Source organism: Ictidomys tridecemlineatus, chromosome 1, assembly GCF_052094955.1.
Source record: "Ictidomys tridecemlineatus isolate mIctTri1 chromosome 1, mIctTri1.hap1, whole genome shotgun sequence".
Taxonomy (NCBI): domain Eukaryota; kingdom Metazoa; phylum Chordata; class Mammalia; order Rodentia; family Sciuridae; genus Ictidomys; species Ictidomys tridecemlineatus.
Window position 1 is genome coordinate 71546507 of NC_135477.1, and position 12258 is coordinate 71558764.

Consider the following 12258-nt stretch of genomic DNA (forward strand, 5'->3'; position numbering starts at 1 on the left):
CAAAACACTATGTGGCTTGATGTGACATAACCTGTGATGAGGGTGATCGGTGAATGGAAATTTAGGGGTTGGAACTGGCAAGCCAAAAGGCAAGGGCCACCTGCTCATGGGCACATCCACCCTCGGGATACAGCTTGTCTCTTTGAAACCAGGTTAACTACCAGTGTTTTTTTTTTTTTCTCTTGAGGACACTGGCACTGTGGACTGAGGGTCTGAAATGTCCACATTTTCTAAAAGCCAAAGAGAACATTGTTAGGACTAACTGAAATTGGATTCAGAATTCTACCCAAAAGCTTTAGTGGTAAGCTTTATCCCTCCTGAAACATTTCTTTCCCTTTAAAAAAATATTTTGTTAAAAAATACTATGATATGAGGGCGATAGACTATTTGGTTTCTTCTAAGTAGATGCTCTTAAATTAATGCATATAAATAATTTGTATTTAATTTCCTCTCTTTCCTGTTGAGCAAAGCATAGAATGCACAGATTCTTACATCTCCAGTCACTTGGTCAATGTGGAGTCTCTTTGTGTTTCATTTAAGACAAATTGTGCCTCGAGTTCTGATTTGGCCGTGGGACTCAGGGGGAGAAAGGCTGTGTTTTCACTCGCACTATCCTTGGTCTCTACGCTGGCCAGTTCATAGTCTTCTGACCATCTGGCATCAGTCAGAATTCGGATTTGTTCCTGGACAGTCTCTAGCAATATTTTCACTTCTTGTTGTTCTGGTAAAAGACAATCACTGACTGGAATACTCACATTGATGATGTCAGCAGAATAAGAGTTTTTGCTCCATTTGATGATTTTGACTTCAGAAATCCCTAACATTTGCATGCAGGTTTCTTCTAGACCCACTGAAGGGATGATGGGCACAGAACTGGCCCTTGTGGATGAATATCCCACCAGGTCCTTTTGATCCAAGCTATTAAAATAGGGGTTGGTTTCTCTTGAAGGCAGTTGCATATTTATTGATGCATTTTGTTGGGTTTTTAAACCATTGGATGAATACCTGAGAAAGAAACAAAGTATCACACATCCTGCTTTCTGCTATCTTTAGAGCAATAGTCAATCCACAAAGAACTTTTCACATGCACCACCTCACTGAACTCTCACAGCAACCCCAGAGACGGATAATATGCTCCCAGTTAAACAGAGAAGTAAACTGAAGCTCAGGTCGCTGAAGTGACTTGCCCAAGGTCACACAGAAAATAAGTGACAGACTGAGACTCAAACCTAGATCTTCTTACTTTAAGTCCAGGGGTCTTTCAACACACCACAGCTGTATAGGCAGGTGGGATATAGTCTTCCTGACCTCTATCCTAGAATACAAAGTAAATGGGGATTGAGCAGGTAAGTGTGGCCTTTCCATAGTGACAAACAGGAAACCCATAAAGGCATTACCCTACTCCATCAACTCGACCACCTTCTCAGCCCTGGCTTAGTCCAGTAGACATGTTGTGGCCACCCTAGTTGGAGGCAAGTGGGAAGCCCCACATCAAGCATAGGTATTGCGGTCCTGAATTTTATTGCTTTACCACTAATTTTAGGATATATGAATCCAGTTAACAGCATACTACCTTTAAGAATTACCTTGCTAGCCCCTTGCTGAGTCTGAAGTTGGGAAGAGGAGCACACAATTTTTCTGCCTGCCTAGGGATCAATATGAGGTGGCTTCACAGGGACTCCTACCAGTTGAGCAGCTTTCTTTGTGTAGTTTCTAGAATTAGGTAATTCAATGGTGCATGGCGACAACTTGTCAAGAATGCCAGCATGCCATTCCAAGTAATTTGAGTATGCCAGAATGTGACTAGGTTCATGGATGGTGATTTTTTTTCCTCCTCTGAGCTCTCTAATGCCAGAAAGTAGGAGAGATATATCACAGATTTATTTTTAAAAATATGTGATTTGGGAACTTTATCAGATTTTATTCTGTTTCTTAGTGGTTTGTCTTGAACATTAGACATGTTGAGTTATATTTTAGTGTTACTCTCCTTATTATACATTTCATTTCCTTGTCTTACATTGTTGTGTAATAAACTCATGTTTATACAAGTAAAGAATAATTGGAAGAGAACATGTTGCATCTAAATAGATGTCCTTCTTGTAAGGTCACAATGGGAGCAATTTCAAGGTATGCCTTTCCGCCAAATTCTAAGCAAAGGTACAGAACAGATTTAGGTCTTTGTAGTCCAAACTTTTCTTACTGTGCATCGAATAGAGTTGGCAATCACTACGTCTTGATCTAACACAAGAATACAGGAACAAATCTTCAAGTAAATACTCCCTTCATATCCCAGCTAATATCCATTTTCAAATATAATAACAATAGCTAACACTTGCTTGGGGTCACTTTCCTCATTAATTGAAAAAACGTTGTTTAATTTTATTATTCTTATTCTGTAATTGATAAGCAAACATCCTAAAAGATACTCAAATGAATTGTCCCCAATTCTATCATTAGTAAGATTTAGTAAGAGACAGTAGAAAGAATTAGTCTTATTCTGATTGTTACTATCAAAGCTAGAAACTCTTGCCAAATGAACATCCTGAGGTAACTCAGAATACCTTAATTTATTTATTTGGATTATAGAATCTTTACTCAAGCAAACTGCATAGCTGTGTATAAAGAACTTCTCTGGAAGATCCTACTACTTTCTCTTCAGTGTAATATGACTAAAAATCAGTCTGAAGTTTCTGCTCCATGAATTTCAAGAGTAAGGGGACAAATCTCAGGCTCTTATAGTTTGTCCTTGGAACCAACCTATTATCATATGACTATATAGATAATCTGCCTATCAGACTCACTAATGAAACAGAACCAGGAAGTATAACTAAAAAAAAAACTGTTCTCTACATCAAAATCAGCAGTTTGGAATCTAGTAAGTTGACCGTGATAGTGTTTATATCTATGCATAGGAATTTGCAGCTATCTGTAAAAGCACCAAATTAATATTGTAGGTGATGTTTTAAACAAGTAAACAATGTGGCACATTTTAGTACAAAGGCAATTAAAACCACACATGAAGAATTCTCCTAATATACCTGAGACCTGAAGGAAGGACTCAGATGAGAAAGAGAAAATGCAGTTCACCACTATGTGATTTTCCAAATTAGCTATTGGACATATACCTGGCAATAACTGAAGCCTAAAACGTTACCAGAACATGAAGATGGGCTTTAAACAATGAGAACTCTCCAAGACGTAATTTAATTTTGGATTAGACAAAATTAATTCCCCAATGCCATTACATGCACTAAATCTCAGACAAATGGTAGTCTCGTTTTATTTTTCCTCATCAACTAAAACAGGAGGGAGCTGGGAATGTGGATCAGTGATAAAGCATGAACTTGGTCTATACCAGGCCTTTGGTTCAAACTTTAGCATCAAAAAAAAGTAATAGTAATTTGAAGGACCATGTTGGAGCAGGGGGTGCAGTACTCTGAGAGTCCTAGGAGAAGTTGAAGTGAGAGCTTAATTTCTAGAAGTGGTCCTGACTTACAAGATAATCAAGTTCTATATTATCTTGAGTCAACCTTTTTCTGGCTTGGTTCATGAGCCTGTTGTTCATTGACTTTTACAACAGTTTACACTATCCTTCCTCCAATTCCTCAACAAAGAAATCACAGATGCATTTTGTCTGTAAATATTATTCAAAGCATCCTTCTTAAGAAGAAAAATTCCAACAATTAATTTTTTGGTTCCCAGTAATTCAGGGGTCAGGACAAGGGATCTGCTTGACTAGGTGACTTTAAGACCAAGTTCTAGGGTAGTATGACATTTTAGAATGGATTGACTAAATTGAAGAAATCTACTCTTTCCCTGAAATCATACAATTAGGTATTCTATTAACATATCAGCCATGAATGTGGCCTTCTTTACATCCATTTCCTGGTTTAGTCAGACCAGAATTCAATCTAGGCTCATTCACAAGGGACTATGGATGCCACCCAGAGCTAGCCTTTTAAACTCTACTATCCTTACAGTGTTCATTTATAAAATTCCTAAGGTATAACTGAAATGTATCAAGTTGCTAGCTGGCTGTAGAATGAGCACCATATATGTTGGATCCAACCTACTTTTAGGATATGAATCTGACTTTTGTGATTCTATTTCTTCTTTCCTATGGACTATGAGCTTATGATTGAATTGCTTGGCATAACCCAGTTCAAAGCTCTATGAAAACCTCATCTGTGGCACCCATGGCTCAATCAGAAAAAAAGAGGTCTCAGTTATCTCTTCTTAACCTCCACTCTTGCTCCCTAATACACTAAAATAGGTGCTGGGTTCAAGTTGGACTAAAGTTCTTGCCAAGAAAAGAAGCCACACACTGGGAGGCTAACTAGCAGACAGTGACTTGTTGCTAAACAAGCAGCAGATGTTTGAGGGCTCTTGCAAATTTATTCACATATCCTGCCCTCTATCCCTGGCTCAGGCCAGATTTGAAGAGGGCCTGTAGCTGTGAAATTCTATTACCAATCCCATTTCTAGTCTAGAGAGACAGTCAGTCCCCTGGGAGTAGAAAATAGCTGTTTTTAAGAACTGGGAATGAGACTGCTCCCTGAGATTCATTGTGCTGAGCACACAGTGACTTATACTTAGAGCCACCATTTATCAACATTGGGTGCAGATCACACACAGGAAAAATACACGTGGCCAGATAGCTGTAAAGAATATTCCCAACCAACGGAGACTGAACCAAAACAAAATCACCACTGTGAGTCTCCCAAGAGGTAAAAGACACAGCGCTGCCTGAATGTGCAGTGGGAATGTCTGAGCCCTGGAAGTTATGCAAACATATGGTCTGGGCCTAGCATAAGCTCGGAGCATCCTCATACCCCGACCATGTGGAGTGAAAGACTGTATGGTCTGGGTTTCCTATCCACTCCCCAAAATCTGTGAAGTTGAATAAGGGAAAAAAAATTTTCATTCTAACATTCACTCTAAATGGGGAAAAAGTGTAAGAGTGTGTGTGTGTGTAAACACACATATACTTCCAAAAGACATAATGCTTCATGAATACTTTAATAAATCACTAATTACCTGCTATAATAATGGTAAATGCAAGCCCCTGTTTCAGAGAGAAAGCCAAGAGAAATGTGTACTACTTCTTGACTTGCATTATACATTTTGGACAACCGGGCTGTTATGTTGAATTTGCAACTGTCACCCTAAATCTGTACCAAATGCATTTTACAGTCTGTTTGGAATTGCTTTAAAATTACAAAATGTAGCCACAGGCTATTTGTGTCCTATCTTTTAGTCTTCTTAAAGAAATCTATTGCAGAACTTTGTCATACAGGGCACCACTGTATATATCACATACCCAGAAGGAAAGAGAAAGCTAAGGCTCTGTGCTGGACCTCCCACCTGATTTGATCTTTAGCTTAAACTCCCTGGCCTAGCTCATTCAAGATGAACAATTTAGAACCTGACTTTGAGTGAGGGAACTGAGGCCTGCAATTTCTGGAGTAATTTCTGATTCCATTGCTCTTGAAATCAATGATAACATTATGACAATGACAATAAGCACCGGTACAACTTCTGTGATTACTATGTGTCAGGTATAAGTTAGTTACACACATTTTAAAACAAAACTTACAAGCCCCAGGGGGCTTAAGTTCAAATGAAACTCAAGCTCATATGATAAAAAATTTCTCAAGTTCACATAAGCAGTAAGGGACAAGGGTATGATTTGAATTCTAGTCAGTTTAAATAAGGGCTGCCATGTTTGGTTGAATGGTTGATGCCAACTAGTATGTGATGGCTAAAATTCACTCCACTCACTATGCCTTGAGCCCCTTGAGGGTCTGTGTCCACCAGAGTAAGGGGCGCCTTTGGCACAGTAAGGAGCAGCAGCCATGATGTCGCAAAGCCCATCCTTCCATCCCTGTACCATGAATAATTAAGAGAGATGAGTTTTATAGTTGTGCTGTGACTTTGAACTTGTTCACATTGACCTAAATTCTCCATTTAAGAATGCCAGATGAAAGATTTTACATATTTTATCTATTACATTCATATATTTTATACATATTTATGTTTTTATGTAATATAGGTTATTGATTAGGAAATTAAGCATTTTTTCAGAATTACTGATGGACACTTTATTCCCCCTAAGAAATCTTATTTTTATCAAACACAAATTTTCAGTTGTCTTAGAAACTATGACATACTGCGTAGATCTCTACACTTATTTTTTAACATATCCTTATACCTATTTTCCATCATACCTATTCTTTTAAATTGGTTCAAACTTATGAAACAAAGACAAAAGTAAGTATAAATAGCCAGTTAATGAAGAAATTGGTAACATGTAGCTCAAAGCTATAGCGGTCATGACATCTTCCCTAAATTCCATTGCTTTTAAGACGAACCCTTGGCAAGGTATTGTATCTTGGTCTGGGATCCTTGATTCTTCGAGTTGCTGATATGCTGGTCCCACGATTCCACCCAGCCTACTTCTGGGTGAGGGGGGTGTCCTCCTGAAGGCATTCCTATGAAGCATTCCACTCCTTTGCCCTGGACTACAGCAAGAGGAGAGACTCCTGCAGGATTGAAAGAGGGAAAAGAAACCAAAGAACCAAAGAGATCATAGCAATAACCTCCAGGCAACTTCTCAAACATTGTATTTGTACCCTGGTTTCTCAAAGTTCTAGGCCATAAGCCATCCATGACGATAGAAATGTGCTTGGTTGAGATCAGGAATTGCTCAACTCATAGAAACTCAGACAAGTTTCTTTCTCTCTGACTTCCCAGTTTATAAGCCTACTGACTGAAATAATCCCAGCTTTCCTGCCAGAAATAAGAGGTGGGCTTAAATTCTCAAGGTTTATATTCCCACCTACCTTGGTTATATAAGACATAGTAGCTGTGTCTCTGGAATAAAAGAAGCCCTTATTAGATACAAGAATTAAATATAGAAAATTCACAAGGGATTTATGAAGAAATTTTCACTTCTAAGTGATAGAATAAATAAACCTGACTTTAATTGACATTCTTTCCTTAATATCCATGTTAAATTCTCAGTTAAGATTCCCAGATTTTCATTAGTCTTGAGAAACAATTTTTGCATTTGCTCTTAATAAATGTCTGATTAGATATTCCATTTGATGCATATCCAAATAATCATGTTTATAGCTATATAAATGAGATAGATCAGAGGTCTGAACAATATGAGAACACCATATGTAGTTTACATAAAACAAAAGAACTAGATTGTATAAAAAATATTCAATTGCTAGCCAGGCACAGTGGTATGCTCTTGTAATGCCAGTTACTTGGGAAACTGAGAATCACAAGATTGAGGTCAGCCTGGGCAACTTACACCCTACGTCAAAATACAATTTAAAAAGGGCTAGAGATATCACTTACATGTCTAGCATCCTTTCCTCAGTTTGCACCCCCAAAACAGTACTTGCTGATTTGACTCATTACTTATTCCACACAGATTCCCATCTCCACCCCCTGAATTGACTCTACTTAGACTAGTAAGGAGAACTTTGTTCTTTTGTAGGCATTTCATGAGATGCTAATTGTTGAGTTCAAACAATGAATGAACTAAGAATTTTGTGGATCCATGTTACATCTGAAAATATCAATTCAACCATAAACAAAGATGAAAAATATCCACAAAATTTCAATAAGCCTATCAAGTCCTAAAAGGGAGAGGCCCTCCAAAGGAATTTTACCATATCACTAAATTGTTTGGTTTCTGTCATTTTTTCCCATCAATATTACAGTTATTTCTACTTGATAAATGTCAACATATGACCAAAATTTTCATTTTTATATTTGAGTGCTAGTAACCACTTTTCTGGTTTTGGCAAGATAACTGATTGAACTATATAGAACTTCTTCAATTTAGGCAGACACCAGATCATAACCAGAAACATGATTATACTTTTATTTTTATATTCTTTGTATGCTGAGTGCTAAAATTCTTCCCAACAAGTGGTGTATAATTAGGTCTCTAAGAAGTTCTCTATTAGAAACTATAGTTCCCCTCCCTACTTCTATCTATCATCCCCTGGGAATTAAAGAGTCTGTCAGGTATGGGAATCTAGGTGCTAGAGTGTACTATGTCTAAGTATAAAATCTCAGGTCTGAACCTTACTAGGAGCATGATACTGGAATTGAGACTAGTATCAGACTTGGAGGGAAATAAATGCTATTTTAATTTCAGCAAAGTAAGGTTTTAGAATTTAGAGTGTATAGCCTATATTTGAAAGTGTATAGCCTATTGTCCTTACCACTACTAACAAGGGGAAGCTATTATCTTTCTCTCTTGTTCCTTGGCTCTTCAGTCAGGAGAGTAAGGATAAGACCATCTGGCAGAGTCTGTGGGCCCCAGAAGACAGGTTGCTCAGGCTACCAAGGAAGGAAGGGGAAGAGATGCCACCACCTTACCATTTCCCATTGAGCCAAGAAAAGCCAGGGGACAAAACAGCCTGTAGCTCTTCTGGTACACAGGGGTGGGAGTAGGGAGCAGAAAAAGGAAGGTAACAGTATTGTGCTTATTTTTTTCATGGGATTAGTGTGGAAGCTAAAATATATGCAAATATTTAATGTGGAGCCTGGCAATTAGTAGATTCTCAAAAGAAAGTTTTTGTCTTGTTCTTCTGCCATTCTCCTAATCACTGAAAGTCCTGGAGTCATGTCACCATAGAAAACCTATATATGTGCTTTCTTTGAGCAAGTTAGATTGTCAAAATGTGCAATAAGGATGGCATGGTAGATTTTTTTTTTAAACAGATGGGAATTTTTGGACTAAACATTAGAAATAATGGCTTTGTTTCACAAATAAGTTATCCAAATGAGCTATATTTTTAGTGCACAAAAAGAAATTAATTATTCATATAGCTTGCTAAACTGTCACAACAGCAAAGTCTACCCATATGAGGAAGTAATCCATCTTAAAAATAATAGTCTGCATCTACTGGTCAATCAACTATTCAGGATGTTATGGAACAGTTTGTGGGATATATAAATCAGTGACCAGGTTATCAATCATGAAAATGTTTAAGTCTATTGCATGTTTTACAAAACAAAAACTATGATATATGAAACTATAATTTACAAAGTTCTAGAGGCACTTTATAAATCGCTGGTTGCCTATCTATCAGGACACAATGTATGCCAACAGATACTCCAATGTCATTGTACTGAACAAAAGGACAATGTCTTAATGATGTCCTTATTTAATCTGTGAGTGACTCCTAAAAGCCTGAGTAGAAGCCAATGTTCAGAATAAATATACAAATAAGAACAAAGGTATATTTCAGCTCTGATATATGATTCTTAAAATCTCAACTTTATGACAATTCAGTACTACAATGATTCACTAAACTCTCTTACTTGACTGGAAAAATACTCTGCTCTAATCGACAGGGGAAAATACTGTTTGGGTGAAAATATCCATCTTCTAAAAGGCTGGGAATTTTGGACTAAAGTCCATTAAAGTGAAATGCTCTTTCCATGGGGAAGTATTCTGTAAATGAAACAAATGATATAAACCAAAACTTGAGTTTAATATACTTACACCCTCTATTTCAGTTTCATATGGAATGCAAATTTTTTAAAAATAGTATGTTGATAATTATTTTAAGAATGATTGAAAATTTCAACATAACTGTGGGTACAAACAGGAAAGCCCTTTCCTAAGGTTCATTAAGGAGTGAAGGAAAAGGTTGTTTCCTTTTAAAAACTGTTTCTGATGGGGTTGTGTGCAAAGTGTTGCTGAGAGATGTGAAAACAAAGGTTGATAACAGTTATCCTTCATTGGTAGTAGTACCTCACTGTTTACTATCACATTCAAAATTTCAATTTACTACATACATTCTATATTTAAGCTACTGTACCTGTTTTGTTTTTGTAGCAGCATAAAGTTTTAATTGAAAGTAGAAAACTTGGTACTGTAGATTGGTAATTTAAAAAGAAGCTTCAGTCTTTGGACAATTTGTGCAAAGATTGAAGATGTCCATTTTGACACATAGAAAACATACACACATACATACTATCCACTATAACATTATTTCCAACAAACTTCACCACTTGGTTTGGAAGAGATACCTTCCATTTTTTGGAGTACAAGAACCTCGTGTATAAAGCAAAACACTGTGAGCTAGAAGATGCTACAGAATATGTTCACTTTTAGAATGTCATAAAATATATTTGCCTTTCTTTCTCAAAGACCCACTGCTGTAGTCAGCTTACAAAAGAGTGCCCCTCCACTAATAACACAAGGTTTTAGAGAAGGTTCACCAGGATATCCCCCTGGAAAATTTTCTTTTGCGAGGACCATGTTGGAAGACATGGAGCATCTCACACCAGCTGCGGAGGGAAGAATTAGGCAATAGTTTTGCCAGTAATGATGAGGCAGGCTAGGAAAAAATCATGTTTTAATAGTTTTTCAGAATGCAGTTGTTCTGTTCACTGGTCTATGCCTATAGCTCTGATGGGTGTTGTTAATTGTTCCTTCAGGCTCTTGTAGGCACAATGCTGCCTGCTAGGGAAGCCAGTGTCTTTTGTTTACCTGCTATGAGCTGCTGGAACATCTCCTCCATGGAGAACTATAGGAGAATCAAGAATAATCCCATGTTGCCATTTTTTGGTATGTGTGTCCAGAGTGTACACTGTGTAAACGAACCCACTCCCACAATAATCAGCTACCAGTACCTGTGGTGTTTAACAGACTGGCTTCCTCTGTAGGGAGAAGACACCTCAAGGAATGACTGGGGGCTGCCAAAACTTGACTCCATCATTTTCTCCAGCGTAGTCACAGGATGCCTTTCCGCCTTTGAATACTGCAAGAAATCATATGCATATGGAGGTACATTATGAGAAGAGGGTTGACAACATGAGAGTTAGGCATCAGTATTGTGGAATGCCAGTTTTGCCTGGATCCTGACCAGGACATCGATAATGACATCCAATGCATCCCATTTCTCACACACACACACACCAGGCTTCTGAGATTAGATAAGTGCCACTGAAGATGAATCAGTCTTCTCACTGCACTTCATGGCAACAGTGTCTGATAGCCAAAAAGCACATACAAGTATATTTTAGTCCATTCAGTTAATTGGATCTCTATTAGCTAATATTTTTTTTTCATAGATACTGATGTTGTAAACTTTATAATATTTTCAGAATTCTAGAAGAAATTTATTCATATATATTCCTACACACACACACACACACACACACACACACACACACACACACACACACACTCACTCCACTGATCTCCTTCACCCTGTTGCCAGATAATTACTTTGAGAATTTCACTCTTTTAGTCCTAGACTCCTGTACCTCACGAGATATAAACTTTAAGTTGTTTTCTGGGAATATTATCTCTGAACCATAAGAAACAAGTTTCAGAAAGGAAAATCATACAATGAGTTTATAATCAAATGTACCTCTGTGCTCTTGAATTAATTTTTCTTCTGGTTACTTCATTCTTTCTAGGTCTTAATCATACATGATCTTAGATTCTATGTAAACATGACACTCCAGGCAGCCACTACTTGTATCATATGTGTCCTCATGAGATAAAAAAAACAACTCCTGGCTATAGTTGAGAACAGACTTAGGATAAAATGGAAATGCTGACTAATTTTATGCACATATAAAATACATATGTACACATATTCAGTAATATTACCAGAATAAGAGAAATAATAAAGAGAATAAAAGAGAAATAATAATAAAACTAATAAGGAGGGTAAATGACAGAGAATGGTAAAATGGAAATAAAAATGATAAATATGCATCATGATTTCCATGATGACAATAACAGGGGAGTTAGATTTGAGTATTAAGATATTCACACACTGATAAATTCGGTCATCTATGTGAAAGCAATAGAGGACAATGACAAATAGGATGAGTGATGACACCCCCCCATATTATAGAAAAGACAACTTATAAAGTAATAATAACAAATAAGATATAATTCCATGCCAACTTTGTTCTAAAAGAGACAAAGATGGATATTTCACATTAATAGAAGGAAATGTCTAGCATAAGATATTTATAAATTTTTGTCTAAGCAGTTTCAAAAATACAAAGTGAAATTAATAGTGTCACATGAAGAGCCTGAGATACACTCAGACATGTTGAGCACCTTCACTCCTTATTACAGAAGCACGGGAAGCATCTGAATAGAGTTAAAGCATAAACATGCTGTCATAATGGTTATCCATGAAAGTAAATGTTTACACCTGAAGGAGATACATGGAAATAAAATAATGATGGAAATCC

At 37.1% G+C, this 12258-nt stretch overlaps 1 protein-coding gene across 1 annotated transcript in view; it reads right to left on the reverse strand.

Moving 5' to 3' along the window:
* Window positions 1–500: 500 nt before the first annotated feature.
* LOC101964641 (pro-neuregulin-3, membrane-bound isoform) overlaps window positions 501–12258 on the reverse strand; it is a 39522-nt gene continuing 27764 nt past the window's right edge. Inside the window, 4 exon segments of the mRNA XM_078022184.1 lie at window positions 501–1005; window positions 1244–1315; window positions 6372–6542; window positions 10672–10799. Of these exon segments, the coding sequence (XP_077878310.1) occupies window positions 501–1005; window positions 1244–1315; window positions 6372–6542; window positions 10672–10799 (876 nt within the window).